At 39.7% G+C, this 18,001-nt stretch overlaps 1 protein-coding gene across 2 annotated transcripts in view; it reads right to left on the bottom strand.

Annotated features, from left to right (window-relative positions):
- MTM1 (myotubularin 1) overlaps positions 1-18,001 on the bottom strand; it is a 108,297-nt gene that overhangs the window by 13,284 nt on the left and 77,012 nt on the right. For both annotated transcript variants that reach the window (XM_027845085.1, XM_027845086.1), the window contains exons 7-10: positions 17,262-17,345; positions 13,973-14,122; positions 5,974-6,162; positions 2,211-2,396 (exon numbers count right to left, since the gene is read on the bottom strand). In XM_027845085.1, the coding sequence (XP_027700886.1) occupies positions 2,211-2,396; positions 5,974-6,162; positions 13,973-14,122; positions 17,262-17,345 (609 nt within the window). The remainder of the gene's footprint in view (positions 1-2,210; positions 2,397-5,973; positions 6,163-13,972; positions 14,123-17,261; positions 17,346-18,001) is intronic.

Raw genomic sequence — 18,001 nt, forward strand, 5'->3', positions numbered from 1 at the left:
CCCTCATTGATAAGGCAAGCAACTAAATATAGGTTATATATGTGCAGTTATGCAAAACACTTCCATAGTAGACATGCTGTGAAAAACTAACTCTATTTCCCTTAATCCTATCCCGCCCCCCCATTTATTCTATTCTTTCTTTTGACCCTGTCCCTCCTCAGAAGTATTTGCTTCTGATTATCCCCTTTCCCAATCTGCCCTCCTCTCTATCATCCCCCTACTCTCTTGTCCCCTTCCCCCCCCATTTTCCTGTAGGGTAAGACAGATTTCCATACCCAATTGAGTGTGTATGTTATTCTCTCCTTAAGTCAAATCCTATGAGAATAAGATTCACTCATACCCTCTCACCTTCCCCCATTTCCTCTCCACTGTAATAGCCTTTTCTTTTGTTTTTTTTTGTGAGATAATTTACCCCGTTCTACCTCTCCCTTTCTCCTTCTTCCAATATAATTCTCTCTCATCCCTTAATTTTATTCTCCAGATATGACCCCTTCATTTTCAACTCACCCTGTGCCCTCTATCTATCTATCTATCTATATCTATATATACGTGCATGTAATTTTTTCCCTTCCAACTACCTTAATACTGACAAAGGTCTCATGAGTTACAAATATCATCTTTCCATGCAGGAATGTAAACAGTTCAACTACAGGCATCTTTCTAAACGGAGGCCAGCAAAATTTACAGAGAACATCTCTGCTCAAGAAGAGACGATTTAAAAAACAGATTTAGTAGTGCTGGAGCTTCAACATCTAAGAGGTGAGGGCTGCAAAAGAAAGGACAAAATGATAGGCAAAAAAACGACTGAGCAAATGCCAGCAACTGCTGATTTCTCACCTCCTGAAAACTTCTGTCAATAGTCTGTACATGAATTCAAGGAGGAAATAGGCAGGCCTTTTACAGAGGACTTTCCACAGTAAGCCACACCTTTGCAGGAAGGGCACACAACTGACTCAAGAGTGTGGAGAACATAAGATCCCACTAAGTTTATTGTGCGCTGAGCTTAAAAAAACCCTCTGACTTACTAGAACAAAATGTAGCCTTAAAGGTTCTCCTCCCAAAGGTAGTCACTAGTGGCATGGTAGTCATCTGTGGCCCAGAGATCAAACAGAAGGATTCCCTCCCAATGGGGTTCTCCACATACTATATATAGATGAACCACAACATGACAAAAGCCTCACCTCACTGACTGGAAAAGACTGGTCTCTGTGCAATGATGGAACAAAGTGGGTGAAAACTGCACATTGCCCAGGCAATACCATACAGCTAGACAGACAAGCCTTTGAGTTAATCCATTCAGATGTAGGTGTTATCACTACAACTGGCCATCTGTATAGTTGCATGGAAAGGAACTTTCAAAATTCTAACAGTCATGTCACAAGCCCCTGTTTTATTTTTTCACTACAGTACCTAGTATAACCTCACTAATCTGGTACCATTTAAGGAAAAGCCAAAAGTCAATTACAAAATCATTGTTGTTAGTGAGATTTTACCATTCTTATCATCTAGTCTTAAAACTTTAGTCTTAATAATTCTTTCCTCCCTTTCCTTCTCTCCCTAACTCCAATCAGTCACTAAATCCCATTACTTCCTTTCTTCTTGGAAATATCTTCCCTTCCTATCAAATATTATGATCCCAGACTAAAGAGAGTGTTTTTAAAGAAACAACATAAGCATAACACACTAAGGAATGTATAGTAAGCTTCCTGGTACCCTAAAAGCATGATGAATCTCACTGAAATGGGGGAGGGGAGGAGAGTCTCAATGAGAGAAACACTCGTATCCAGATCCACTGGGATGTCTTCCCTTATTTGGGTCATGTGTCCTGCTTCCAGAAGGTACTGATCAGGCAGCCAGGTTCCAGGATTGACATGTACTGCCAATTCAGTAACATACCATGCTGTCTTCAATAAATGAACAGCAGTAACAAATTCAAATACACATCACTCCAAATATATATATTTCACAAATTAGTTGATGATGTAAATTAAAAAGCCCTTGATTTCAATTTTGTTTTTTAAAAAATTTATTTTTAGTTTTCAACATTCACTTTTATTTTTGAGTTCCAAATTTTTTTCCCCCTCCTTCCCCTCTCTGAGACGGCATGCAATCTGATATAGGCTACACATGTACAATCATATTACACATATTTCCATATTAGTCATGTTGTGAAGGAAGAACCTTGATTTTAATTTTTAAAGTGGACTTACTTTGACATGTTCTAGCCAATGAGTTGATTCCAAGCTTGACAGCCAATGAGATTCTTCTACATTAGGATAAACTATATCCTTCAGTTTTCTTAAGGATTCTCTCATGACATGAATATTGTGAATATCCAGGAAGAAAATTTCTGCATTATGATAGACATCGTCGCTTTCATATCCTCCTCCGGTTGCCTAACAAGGAAAAAATATGCAATATTTTCAAAGTACTTTATAATCACAAATTCTTAGAACTGAGTGGAAGCAAGTGGGTCAGGGCTTGCAAGGTCCATATTCTACACAAATTCCCATGTATAAAATTAGGAGAAGGAAAACGAGTTAATCGTAGAAAGGGAACACACTCTGCCACACTGAGGGAGAAATAAATATGCTTGACTTTATATTCCAAATGACCTTTTAAACAACGTAGCTAAAGTCATCTTTTGGTCAGCATTAAATACTCAGAAGAGGAGGGGAAAGGAGGAAAGTTGTCTGGTAATTACTATGGCCTCTCATTTTAAAATCTGCTCCACCGAGTGTTGGCTCATCCTGCCATGGTGATAAGGAACACTGATTCACATACGTGTGGAAATCCTAGCGCCCATCTGTTTAAAGAGAGCTGCGGTCTGTGTTTCGGCACATTCTAGGGAAGAGGCTGAAGAGCCTGGAAGGAACACAATCATCTGTACCAAAGGCTAGTAAAGAAGGACAGTACACACTAACTTCAAGCTGCCTGTTCAAAGAGTGGAGAGCAACAAGGCATTAGTAGGTCTGGCTGATTGGAAAAGGATAGCCACATAACAGAGGTCACATGAAGGTTCCCTTTCCTGTCTACTTCTAACCCTGGGAGGGAAATGACGCAGTAGCCATAAAGAGGGCAGGGGAGGGGGAAAGGACAGAAAGGAAGGAGAAAGATTCTAAGCCAGGCACTGAGCATCTGCAATCTTGACTGGCTGATAAATTTGGATTGAATGAACCTCAAAGGAGGAGACGGTGCTGAATGATGGTGGCAGAAGGAAGGTTTGAAAGTGGCAATGGGGAACAAGGAGTGTTCTGAGTTCCCACTACAACTGGTGAGTCGGAGATATGAATGAAAGGACAACCAATACTAGAAAGGGTGGCCAGGTATGGTCACCTTTTTCCTCAACAGCTGGAAGCCAGGTCTCAGTAAGTGCCAGAAGGTAGGGGGAATGAGAAAGAAAAAGGTTTCAGATGAAAATAAGTTTATTAATTACGGAGCAGGCATTCTAGAGAGCGAGGTGTAAGGGGAAGGTAGATCTGGAGTGGGACATTTGAGGGGGGTAGGGTTTAAGGAAATGAGAGTGAAGGATGTGGTGATAATGTGGACAGGTGGTGATGTTGCCAGTCAACAGTCAGTTAATAAAAATTAAGTGTTTACAACATGCTAAGCACTGGGGATAGAAATTAAAAAAAAAAAGAAGATAATCCTTGCCCTTAAGGAGCACACAATATAATGAAGACAATACCCAAAAGGAAGCTGAAAATTGGGGGGCCGGTTGGGGGTTAGGGAGTGCTGGGGAAGGTCCCCACTGCGGGGAGGGTGTTATGGAAAAGTCAGATGAGTCCCAAAGTAGGTGAGTGATAAGGAAATGTTGGGCCCTTCAGGTCATGAGTGTATTAAACTCATCTAGGTGGTGAGTGGTGGGGTCAGGACTTGAATCCAAGTCCTCTGACTTCAGATACTGTATGTAGCTCAACAAACACAGTCACTGGCAACTGCACTATTGCAGCATTTACTGAGAGTGACACTATTTTACTAAGTACAGATGTAGATGGAAGTGAATTTGGACAGAGATATGGCTGAAGTGTTCTACAAATTCAAATATGGTTTTTAAAGTATATAACTACCTTTTGAATACCTGAAGTGATGTTTTAAATACCTGCATAACAAAAGATTTCCATGGAAATAAAGTATACTTTTATATGCACCACTAACTCTGTCATAAATCCTGATACAAAGGAATAGAAGGTCTGTATTATGGAACTGGGGCCAATCCAAGAAGAAGCCCATATTTGGCTTGGAAAGCCATTATGGGCTTCTCTTCCAGCTGTAGGGATCTCACTTTAAAATTGGATTTGATTCGTATTAATCCTAAAATTATCTGAATCACTGATGGCACAAACAGGCAGCCAGAAGCATGCTGAGAGGAGCTTACATGGCTGGGATTAATAAGTAAGAGTTGACACTGAGAGAAACACCTGAAGGTTTTCATTCCAGACACAATCACAGGATCAGCGACTTAAGAGGTAGCAGAGACTCTGGAAGTCAGCTAGTCCGGCTCCTTCATGTTACAGATGAGGGAACTGAGGCACATCAAGGTTAAATGACTTGCCCAAGGTCACACAGGTAAGTGGCAGAGCCACAGGTCAAACCCAGGTACCTCTCACTCCAAATCCAGTGCTTGGGATTCCACTACATTCTAACAACCCTGGCAAGGTGGTTGCCATATGCATTATTATCCTCCGACAAATAGAGATACATATGCAGAGTAACACTTCACTTATCCCTAGGCAACTTGTCCAGCAATCCCAGTTATCCAGAAGACAGCCAAGAGCCAGGAAGGAAAAAAAATTCTCTGAGCACCCAAAATAGATATTGCAAAGCTGGTGCCCTCATGGCCCACTGACTCATTTCAGAGACAAGTCTAACAAGCATACCTGTGTCTTTTTCTAGTCTATAGCAGACTAGTACCAGCACATTATAAGAAGGTAAATCAGAGGCCTGTCTGATACAGGAAAAAGGACAGTAGTAAGAAATGAGAGCTGACAACCATATAGATATCAGGGAAGAAGACCCCTACCCTCCAAAGACAAAACTATCAAGGGTAGACACAAGAAGTTAAAAAAACCAACCACCACCATGCAACCCGGAGCCATTTGGTGTAGGGGGCAAAAAGCCTTTCACACCTCAATGGGTCCTGAAGGTGCCCAAAGAAAGCAATAATGGATAGTCATCATTAGCCATCAAGAACACGTTCAATTATTTTCAGGAGCCTCCATAAAAGGGGGCAGAAAAGTGTTACATTTGATAAGGTTTGTGTCAAAAACATTTAAAATAAAAAAGTTCTAGCACTTAAAAGGATAAACTTCAGTCATTTGGAAAATCCTATTACATGACACATGTCTTCAAATAGGCCAGATAACTGAGATACTACTACATATACACACGAAATGGAGGTATATAAGATTGGGATTTATAATCATTTGAAGATTTTGATACCTTTGGTAACTCTCTACACACAGTCACAGCAGTAGTGGGTCCAAATGTCCTGAAGTACAAGCCTAGGATATTGTAGTTGCCTTAGAATGTGCTGACTGTTGTTTAAATGGCTAGACTATGATATAATACATCACACAAAACTACTTTTACCAGAATTCGTTTTGTGGCCAAAACTTCCCCCTTAAACAAACCAAAGTGTTCTTATTTCTGTTTTGATAATGACTTTCACTTCTACACTTTGACTCCCCATTTCCTCTGCTATAAAAGGAGGAGGCTGGACTAAATGATCCTAACCTCCCTGGAGCCTCAGTTTCCTCATCTATAAAATGAGAAGATTGGACTGTGGCCTAAACTGTTCCTTCCAGCTCTACATGTAGGATTCTATGATTACTATGATTTTTTCCAGTTCTGACTAATGTGGTCTAGGAGCTCTATTAATTTTAATTAATACAAAAAATAACATATACCTATAAAATACTTTCTTTTTAAGAAAAATCAATTCCAGTAATGTCATTAACTCGATATGCTTACCTTGTTGGCTACTGCATTTACACTGGGTCTCGCATCAAAGATTGCAAGTTTGGAAATCTGTCCATTAGCCTCCCTGATAATATCAAGATACTTTTCATCATCTTTATTCCTTTTGCCGCCCATGCCAACAAGAGGCTGACTGCAGCGCATAATGACATTCTTATTTTCTGGATGAATCCAGGACAGCACCTAGGTAAAGTTCAGAAATTGTCAGTCCCTGAGAAGCACAACAATAAAATGTGTGCCACTGTGAAGGAAAGCATAGCAGTGAGTCAAAAATTATTATTATTCATGTGCAATTTGATGGCCCTTCCCTCCCTCCACAACATTGAACCCTTCTGAAAATACCACACAGTATGATTAGGCTGAATTACATTGATTAAAAATAGATTTCATCATTTAAAAAGACGTTTTTTTTATTGCACCTTTGAAGCTTCCATACAGGTACAGACTTAACAAAGAAGAATTTTTAAACATCACTTTCTATATAAACTCTGAAAGTCCCTTGTGGCTAATAACCATTCAGAATACAGCTAAGGGCACAGAAGGAAGTTGGAGCAGGGCGGGAGGTGGTGATGAGAGAGAGGGTGGTGGTGGTGGGTGTGTGTGTGTGTGTGTGAAAAACAGCAATCAAAAGATCTCTGAATACACGCTGACTTTCTGATTTTCAGCACTAATGTGCAGGCTCTTTCTCCCAGGGAGAACTCCGCCATCTTTCATTCTGAGCTTCTTTATTCTCATTTGAGACACAACACTAATAAACAAGAGTAATTTGGTTCCCCAGTCCCTATCACATTAGAAAAGTGGGGGATAGGAGAGGACTAGGGGAAAGACAGCAGCATAGCAGCAAGAAGGAACATCTGACAGGGAAGGAAGGGACAAAAAAATTAGAAAAAAGCAGGAAAAAAAAGTTTAAAAACATGCACAGTAGTCTTGGGCAACTTTGTGTAAGGGTAAACAGGCTGCCGATACACATCAGTATCTTTTGAGGGCAGAACTGTATTAAATTAATACAATATTTTATGTTCATAACAACGAGGACAAGGAAGTAGGATATGTTTTAGAAATATCTGCATCAAAATAGTAAAACAATTTCAGCATTTAAAGAGAACAAATCATTTATTCTGCTCATTCCTCATAAATGAAGTGTTACTGTATATTATATTTGTGATTTGGTTTTGTCATACCATAATTCTAATTTCCTTTTCTGCTTACTTTTTTTTAGGAGGGCACTTAAAAAAATGGAGTTAAAAATCAACTATTAAATGATACCCAGAATTAATACGGTTAAAGGTACACACATTTGTTGGTACTGCCAAGAAGTCTGAGTTTAAACAAAACTATAAAGTTTAAGCTCCAAAGTCATCAGGATTTATCATCACATCAACAACAGCCAGCCTCCAAAAAGGATCAGAGGAAAGTCTCTGGTTTGTGCACCATCAGCAAACCCAAGTTTCCAATGATGGCAATTGAATGAGAAAGGCAAATCACACTGTTCCATAAAGATGAAGTCAAGGAGCCTCTTCTGAGCACTCTATAATGAAGCTTCACTAAGAAGACAACCTTCAGAGGAAGGCCTGGCTGACAGTGTCAAGCTTCTGTTATAAAATATTTGGGGAAACAAATGGAAATTAGTAACTTCCTTTTCAAATTTTTTTTTTTGTGAGGCATTTGGGGTTAAGTGACATGCCCAGAGTCACACAGCTAGTGAGTGTTATGTGTCTGAGGCCGGATTTGAACTCAGGTTCTTTAGACTCCAGGATCAGCGCTCTATCCACTGTGTCACCTAGCTGCCCCAGGTTAATTAACTTTCAAGTACCATCTGTGCTGTCTTTCACACACAGAGATGTATATGTAAATGCCATCAATAGGGGATGTACTGTTTTTTCCAGTAAGAGTCATGGCTATACCCCATACTCCTTTGTGACTAATGGTGCACCCCGGCAACAGAGTTAGGTGGTGTGAGTTATTCAGACTTTGACAAAGCTGAGAACAAAAGTAATGAGACCATGAAGGCTGAATCCATGACCTTGGCCTTAGTAGGGCAGTGCCGTGATCAAATAAGGCAAAGAGCTGTGTACAGCCTCAAATACAATCAGTTTGGTATTTATTATCCTCTTATCCCCTCAGCTAAGAACCTCACCTCACACTTTAGTCAATCAACAAACATTTTATTAAGCACTTATTGTACACCAGGCACCATGCTAAATGCAAGATATAGAGACCAAAAACAAACAGTTCCTGACCTCAAGAAACTTACATTCGACTCTCTGTGACCCCATTTGAGGTTTTCTTGGCAAAGATAATGAAGTGGTATGCCATTTCTTTCTCCAACTTATTTTACAGATGAAGAAACTGAGGCAAACAGGGTGAAGTGACTTGCTCACCATCACACAGCTAGGAAGTGTTTGAGGTCACATGTGAACTCAGGTCTTCCTGAGTCCAGGCCTGGCACTCTATCCACTGTGCCTCCTAGATGCCCCAAGAAACTTACATTCCAATGGAAAGGACAGCACATACACAAACAGTATCTACAAGCTACATACACACAAGATACAAGGTAACCTTAGAGAGGAAGGGCATTCATCTCAAGCTCCTTCATCTCCCAGTCCCTTGACACCATTTCCCACTACCTTTACTCCAGTCTGATAAAGAGATGACCCTTATGCACAAAGGGACGGGAGGGGAGATGCAGAAGGAGACACAAAAAGAGCAATTTATCACTAATAACATAGATGATTGGTGACCAAGCAAGCGCAAACCAGAGCACCATATTTACTGTCCAGGAGCTGGCCCCAGCTGCCAGTCAGTCGACTAGATTTTGTTAAAGTACCTTCTCTGTGCCAGGCACCGTACTCAGTACTGGGGAGAAACAGAAAAGAAAATCTCCCACCAGCCCCTGTTTTACCTCCACAGTCTATCAAGTGAGCCAGCCATCCTGTCAAGCCCTCCTACCATCTGCCCTTAACTGTGTGTGTGTGCTCCAGTGGCAGCAATTTGCTCCCACACTCATTTCCTCTGTCTGCCTTGGCTTCAATCTCTTCTTATCTACTGACTCCTTATTGCATACAAACATGGCCAATTCTCCCTCATGTTGAAAAAACCCTCCCTGCATCCTAGCTATGTCATCCTTTCTGTGTGCCTATCTATATGTGTGTAGACATCCATATGTATCTATATCTGTCTTCCTTTCTTGTGTGTGTGTGTGTGTGTGTGTGTGTGTGTGGGGCTGTCTACATGTGTGTAGACATACATCTGTATCTACATCCGAATTCCTTTCTCAAGCCAAACTCCTAGAAAAAACTGGCTACATTCATTGCCTCCACTTCCTCTCCTCTCACCCTCTTCTACAGTCTGGCTTCTCATCTGCTTACTGAACTGCAGCTGCTCTCGACAAAGTTACTAATGGTCACTCAATTGCTAAAACCAATCATGCTTCTGCAGCTTTTGACACTGCTGCCCACTGGCTCTTCCTGGGTATACTGACCTCTCTGGGTTTTAATGACACCCTTGGATCTCCTCCTACCTAACATTTAGACCACTTTTTCTCAGTCTCCATTCCCGGATCTTCATGCTCGGCACACCCCCTAACTGTGGATACACACCAAGGCTCTGTCCTAGGCCCTCCTTTCTTTCCATAATCTCTCACTTGTTGATCTCATCACGTCATATAAGTTTGATTATCACTTCGACGAAGATGACTCCCACGTGTATACATCCAGACTAGTTTCTCCCCTATACTCCATGGGCAATGTCCCACAGGCACCTCAACTTCCAACTTGCCTAGAAAAGAATTCCAATCTTTCCTCCCTAAACCCACCCCTCTCCCAAACTTCCCTATTTCTGTTGAGGGCACCATGATCCCGGTCACTGGGGTCAAAACTTCAGTGCAGTCCTTGCCTCCTTACTCTTTACTCATTCCACAAATCCAACCAATTGCCAAATTATGCTGTTTCAATCTCCACAACTTGTCTTACCTGCATCCCCTTTTCTCTACTTAACATAACCACTACCCTAGTTCAGGCCCCTTATTAAATCTCACCTGTTCTAGACAATGGCCTTTTATTTGGTCCCCCGCCTCAACTTTCTCTCTATTCCAATATATCCTCCACACAGTAGCCAAAGTGATTTCCCTACCGTATCACCTCACAACTTAATATACTACTCCCTATTACCTCTAGGATTAAATGTCAACTCTTCTGTTTGGCATTTAAAATTCTTCATAACCTGATCTCTTCCTACTTTTCCAGCCTTCTAATATTACTTCCCTCTATATATCCTATGATCCAGCCCAGGGTGGGGAACCTGTGGCCTCAAGGCCACATGTGGCCTTCTAGGTCCTTGGGTGCGGCCCTTTGACCAAGTTTTACAGAACAAATCCTTTTATTAGGGGGATTTGTTCTGTGGAGTTTGGATCCAGTCAGAGGGCTGCACCTGAGGACCTAGAGGGCCACATGTGGCCTCAGGGCTACAGGTTCCCCACTCCTGATCCAGCCATACTGGTCTTATTGCTCCTCACATACAATACCTCATCTCCTGTCTCCATGACTTTGCACTGGCTGTCCCCAATGCCTTGAGTGCTCCCGACCCTTACCTCTGCCTTTTGGAATCCCTGCTTTCCTTCAAGACTCAGTTCAAATGACACTTCTGCATGAGGCCTTTCTAGTCCTCCAAGTCACTAGTACCACCTTCCCTTTTGTCTTCTTTGTATATGTTTTGCATATTTCTATATATTTCTATATTGTCTCTTCTGTTAGAATGGAAGCTCCCCAGGGATTGTTTTCCTTTTCTCTTTCTATTCCCAGCACCTACTACCACTGTGCCTCCTGTTAGGTACTAGCAGAGTAGGCAGTTACAAATGCTTGTTGATTAAGATATGAACAGAAACCAAGAAACAGAAGCTAATTTAAGAAATATTTCAAATTAGGTCTACATTCCATAATTATGTCTTATAAACATTCTTTAATGCACATGAATTGCTGGACTCAGATGTTAACAGAAGGCTTAAACAACTCTTAATTTCTTAAGTCTTCCTTTTGAAAAAGCTACCAATTTCAGAATGGCTTTCTCTGACTGAAAAGACCTGGAAATTTGCAGAGGCAGAAATACTCCAAAATATTTACACAATCAAAATATCACGTACACAGTATATCTCAGAGTATCAATAAACCTTTTAAGATAAAAAAAAAATTGCTCCCCAGGGGTCAACCCAGTGTGCCACTGTAAATATCTGAAATATCATGGAAAGTGGGAGGGGTACTGCAAGAATGGAAGAAGGCAAATGCTAATCCAATTTTCAAAAAAGCAAAGAGATAAGAGTCTGCAAACTATGGGCCAGTGAGCTTGACTTTGATTCCTGGGAAAATTCTAGAGCTGGCTGTTGAATATCTGGAAAAGGAAGCGATGATTACAAAAAGCCAGCATGGCTGGAGGGGATGTGGGAAAATAGGGACACTAATACACCTATTGGTGGAGCTATGAACTAGTCCAACTATTCTGCAAAATAATTTGGAATGATGCCCAAAGGGCTATAAAACTGTGCATACCCAGCACAATACTGTTACTAGGTCTATATCACAAAAAATTGAAGGAAAAGGAAAAGGACGACCCATATGTTCAAAATATTTATAGTGGCTCTTTTTGTGGTGGCAAAGAATTGGAAACTGGGGAGATGCCCATCCATCAGGGAACGGCTGAGCACGTTGTGCTATATGAATGTGATGGAATACTATTGTGCTACAAGAAATGATGAAGGAGATGGTTTCAGTAAAACCTGGAAAGATATATAAATTAATGCAACGGGAAGTGAGCAGAACTAGGGGACCAATTTACATTGTAACACCAATATTGCAATGCTGATCAACTGTGAAAGAATTAGCTATTTTGATCAAGACAGTGATCCACAACAATTCCAAAGGACTCCTGATGACAAATGCTAGCCACCGGCTTCAGACAGAAAACTGATGGACTCTGAATTTAGACTGAAGTGTATTTTTCTTCTCCTCTTCCTTCTTCTTCACAGCTAATGTGGAAATATGTTTTGCATGACTTCATATGTAAAACAAAACAACAAAGAGCCTGGATGGTGCTTTCATCAAGAACGGGTCACACCAGACTGACCTTAATTCTTTTTTTGTTTTGTTTTGTTTTGTACACCATTACAAAACCAGTAGATGAAAGGAATGTTATGGATATAGTTTGCCTAGACTTAAGCAAAACTTTGCTAAAGTATCTCAGACTACCCTTGGAGAGAAGATGGAGATGACTGGTACACATATGACCTATGTCATATTACATAAAGTTATTGCTTACTGTTTTAAGAAGAGGAGAGGGAGAAAAATTTGAAACTCAAAATTCTAAAAAAATGAATGCTAAAAATTGTCTTTACATATAATTGAAAAAAGTAAAATACTATTAAAAAAAGAAAGAAGATGGAGAGATGTGGATTAGATAAGAATACAAGCAGATGGAGTCAGAACTGGTTGGATGGCCAGACTCAAAGTGTACTTGTGAAAAGGTCAATGTCGATGTGGCAGGAGGTCTCCAGGGAGGACCCCAGGGAAGTGGGTTCACATTTTTATCAATCAATTTAGTCAAAGATGGCATGCTCATCAAATCTGCAGATGACGTAAAACTAAGAACTAACATATTGGATGAGTTAGGGTCCAAAAAGATCTTGAGAGACTAGAGCATTGGGCTGAATCTAATGAATGAAGTTCAATAGAGATAAAGGTAAAGTCTTATCACTTGGATATTAAAAAAATCAAACTCACAAGTATATATATGATAGGGGAGGCATGGTTAGACAGTAGTTACTCTTAAAAAGATCTGAGAATTTTTAGTGAACTATGAGCTCAATATGAGTCAGCAGTCAAAAAAGCTAAGGTGATCGTGGGGTACATTAAAATAGGCATACCTTCTAATAATAAGTAGGTGATAATCCCACAACATTCTGCCTTTGTCAGACCTCATTTTGAGTACTATGTTCAATTCTGGCTTCCAGAATTGAAATTTTAAAAAGTCATTGAAAAGATAGAGAGAATGGAAGGAGGAGGCAACTGGGATGGTAAAGATTATTGAGTCTATGTAACACAAAAGACTGATTAAAGGAAATGGGGAAATTTAGCCCAGAAAAGAGAATATTCAGGCCGGACTCGAGAGCTGCTTTCAAGTATCTTAAGGGCTGTCATGTTGAGGAAGATTAGACTTGTTCTGTCTGGCTCCCAGAAGCAATGGATTAAAGATGCAAAGAGACAAATTTAGGCATGATGTCAGGAAAAAAAAAAACCTCATCAAACCTTTCTAACAACAACAGCTGTCCAAAAGTGGAATGAACTGTCTTGAGAGGTGGCAAGTTCCCCCTACTTGGAGGTGTTCAACCAGAGGTTGGATGGCCACTTATTTGATATGTTTTAGTAGGGATTCCTTTTTGGGATGAAATAGATAGCTGCTGAGGTTCTTTCCAATTTTCAAATGCTGTGATCTCTGTGATAGATCAAGTATACTGGAAGAAACCCTCTCCACCCTAGCTCTAATCTGGCCCTGCTATTTAAAAGCAGTTAGTAAGGTAATAAGGATGAGTACAGATCAAAATTCATAAGCGCTACAGTACAGAATTTTTTTTGGTTTGGATTTGTGATTTCCTTGTTGTACGTAAGTTCCCTCTACCAACAGAGACCAGCAACTGTTCTGCAACTCATAATCCCAGAGAACTGTCCGATAGCTTAAGTGACTTACCCAGGATCACACAGACAGCATGTGTTAGAGACCAGAAAATATGTAATCCCACATTTAAATGATCACAAGTTCCAAATTAGTAGGGTTGGAATTAATAAGGTTTCAAAATATCTTTAATATAATGGATTTAGCCAAAATTCAAGCTCATTTAGGTCACAAGAACAGAAGTTTTATGGAATTAAATTTCATTCCTCAGAAAAAAGAACAACTCAAATAGTCAGCAAAAGTTACTCTGTGATAACTGCTGTTAAGGTAGACTCACCGGAATTCTATTACGGGATCTAAAAGTCGCAACTCTCCTGAGATCATCATCTGTGGAATGATATGGTACCACCAGAATGGAAGGATAAGTTTCACACATTTCAAAGCGTTTATTGACAAAAGATACTCTCCACTGGCCATTGGGCAATCCCTTAAAACAAATAACAAGAGCAAATTCCATTATTTCACGTTTGATTCAATTTCACTTCCAAGTCACATTTCGTTTCTGTGACTATTTTGCTTCTTTGGTGTTAGTTTTGTACTTAGTACTGACCACATGGTGGCGATAACCTACCGATTTAGCATAGATGAGCTACCAAAATGACAATTACACAACTGAAGGACATGAGAAAAAAACACTTATGGTTTACATAAGCAGCCTTTGAGTTGCAGAAGTTCTCTTGAATTTGAGGCCTCTTTGTTCATATTAAATTACTATTGACTACTTACATAATACAGATAACAATTTTATGACTAAATAATGACAACGAAACTCATATTTTCCTTTCCCTACCAAATGAAAGCCTTGTGTTCAATTTGAGGGTAGGGATGAGAATCAACAAGTCCCTCTCCTTCTTCCAAAAGGGTATGGATTTTCCAATCCATTCAAAATGTCTAGGGAAAATCTATCAAGAAAAGTATACAGGAAAACTCCTTTGGGGAGCCTCATTTTGCCACCTCTTATGAGTCTTAAATAAAGTTGTTTGGGATTGATTACAGTCTGTGGTTGCATGGGAAATGCACTAACATCCAAACTAAATAGACTATAAATATGGCAATATGATACCTAAGGTATGCCCTTCCTACAACTTAACCCAGATAAATTTAGGCGTCAAATCTAGACAAATTCTAGAGGGGGGTGGACTATTCCCTCCCTTTGTTCCTTCAATTATTGCTATACCCCCAAGAAGTAGGGTCAGTGAGGGCATTTGTTTGGGGGGGTAGAAGTTGTGCCTTTTCCTCAGGTCTGGGCCTAAGAGATTATGGACCAAACGGGAGCTGACTTGGGACACTTCTTAGCCCAGCAGAGAGTAAGAAAAACAAAAGACTGAATAGAATACAAAAATACAAAATCCTTTTGCCAGTTCATGGATGCATGCAATCTTGGGAACCTAGCACTATGTTGTTCCAAGTGAAAAAAATTTTGGTTTGGGCAATTAACACTCTGAAAATAAAGTGAAAATGGTTTACATGATCTACATGTCCGAGTGAAGTTTCCTTTTCAACTTCAAATATATCCAGTAGAGGCAGAAACTGTGAGTGATGTAACAAATCACCACACAACTGAATTCCAAATTGAATTCCTTTATGGGATCTAATAAATGCCTCACATAGACTCTTTTCAGAATTTGACACTCAAACACAAAATTCCAGCACATTAGATCTGATGATAAACCAAGTGATGATCCAGTGTCCAAAGTGCAGAAAACAACCCACAAAGGAATACAGATGAGTCCTCCTACAGTGCTCAGGTCTAGAATTTCCTTCACACACATCAACTTTTCATTTCAGAAGATTATAAACAATAAAAAAACACAAATACAGAACATTTGGTTTGGAGTCTTGAAACTTATCCTACGACTCCAAATGATTTTTAAAATTATATAGCCATAATTAGGAAAAACAAAGTTTTATGAGATAGTACCCTGCTCTAGATACCCCAGATCTGGTTATATGAAGGGTTGAAATCATACTCCTTCTTTACTGCAAGACATCCTGGGCCTCTCTTTACTAAAACTCTAAAGGATTATGTGGATGTAGGTCTTGTTCCCATATCAGCATCAGGTTTGGGTTCTACTGCAACTAATTTCCCATCTAAAAACACATACAAGTATAAGAGACTCCAAACTTAAAAGATAATTCCTATTTCTCTGACACATAAAAGTTTACAAAGCATTTTCCCCACAACAACCCTTTGGAGTAGGCTGTTAGAAATAGTATTATTCTCCTTTTACAAATAAAAAAATTGAGGCTCAGAGGTGAAAAGACCTTTCTTCACAGTCACTTAGCTAAGTAAGTATTGAAGGCAACCTTCAGCCCTAGGTCTGGCTCTTGACACTCACTGGCTCTTGATAACCTTTGAGGCACCAGGGAGTTGTGAAAAGAGGGCTGGACATGGAGTCAGGAGAGAGCTCAGTTCAAATATGATGCAAGTCAGGGAATGTAACTTTCCTTTTCATTATTCTATGCTCACAAGCTTGTCGATTTAAGCTGGAAGGGACCTTCAAAGACCATCCAGTCTGACCACCTCATTTTACAAATTAGGACAATGAGGAGCAGCTCCTTGACTGAGGGCACACAGCTGGCAAGGGACAAGGGTGGGATTCAAAGTCACACCTTCTGACTCCAAGCCTAGAACTCTTTCTACTGCACCAGGATGTTGCCCTCTCCTAGTCTATTTCATCAGCTGCAAAATAAAGCTGATAATACCTTTAGTGATCTATACTCAGCCCCAAATTCTAAGCTCAGAGAGTTGTTGGGAGGTTCATGAGACTAACCCACATCAATGTGCTTCAAGCACTATTGAAACGTTCAGGCTGGTTCTTAGTGCTAATAATAATGCACTGTCATCAAACCTTCCCTTGGACAAGCAGCTATGAGAGCGAGAAACTTCATGAAGACAGTTTATTTAACTCTGCCAAAGGTCTATATTAGCCACCAACTGCTAGTGTATAAAAAAGAAAAGTTAGGCTCTCAAACTAAAGCATTACTACAGAAATAAAAAATAAAATATCAAGATGCTAAGTGTGAAAGACTTAGCTACAACTGTGACCTATAATTTATTTTATGCACAAAACAAAGACATTCCTCAGTGGTAGAGGGAGAAAGTTAAGAAATGGAAGCAATATGATCCCTGGTGAAGTGGTAACTATGACTATGGATATATGCTAGGTTTAAGGTAAGTGTAACCACAGAACAAGCTGAACAGTATAGTATATGTTGTCTACAATCTGAATAACACTGTTCTGTTACCATTCAGAAGGATATTAGAATATTACTGCTTTCCAAAGAACATGACAAATTATAGATCATTACAATGTGTATTTTTATTTTAGCTTACTAATTTTTTTTGCAATTTGCTATATGAGGGGCAGCTAGGTGGCACAGTGGATAGAACTCCAGCCTTGGAATCAGGAGGACCTGAGTTCAAATCTGGCCTCAGACACAAGACACTTAGTAGCTGTGTGACCCTGGGAAAGTCATTTAACCCCGACTGCCTCACCAAAAAGCAAAAAAAAAAGTACCTGTAATTTGCTATACGAGAACTATGAAACTACTTATCAACTTACCTGCCTTCTATATTCTTCAATGGGATTATATACCATCCACCCATTTTCAGGAAACTTTTCTTCATTTAAAAAAGCAAATAATGGCTAGGGAAGGACAATGGAAAAGTATTTAATATCTACAGCAAGGGAACTAATGATGTCTTAATAATATATTCTATAATTTAAAATTTCCCCCCTCAAATTTCTACAGACCCTTTCGGATATGCAATGTTTAAGCAACCTAAATTATTTTTTAAACCAGGCTTACCAAATTTAAACTAGGAGAAATTAATAATAGTAGCTATTGGGGGAGTGTTAGCATTAAAAAACGCCTGCAAATAATGTTGAGTCTTATCCAGAAAGGTTTTACTTATTAATTGATTCTGTCCTTTTCCTGATTAACCAAGTCATTATTCAGAAGAAGGTTTTTGGTTTTCAGAGGAAAAATGTTTAAAATAAGTTGCTGTTCTCTCAGAACTGAAGCTGGCAATCCTGCTAAGTGATCAATCATCAATTTTAAAATCTTTTAAAATTGTGACCTCTATTAACCTAACTCAGGATCCATAACTTCATCAGTGGAAGGTATTACCTTTATCAGAGCAGAGTACAACTCCTCCCCAACCCAAGGCCTTCACAGATTTCTTTTTTCTTTTTTATTTCTTTTTAAAAATTAATTAATTTTTAGTTTTCAACAATCACTTCCCTAAGCTTTTGAGTTTTAGATTTTCTCCCCTACCTCTCCGCCTCCCTCCCCAAGATAG

This window comes from Vombatus ursinus, unplaced genomic scaffold, assembly GCF_900497805.2.
Source record: "Vombatus ursinus unplaced genomic scaffold, bare-nosed wombat genome assembly UNPS02014951.1, whole genome shotgun sequence".
Taxonomy (NCBI): Eukaryota; Metazoa; Chordata; class Mammalia; order Diprotodontia; family Vombatidae; genus Vombatus; species Vombatus ursinus.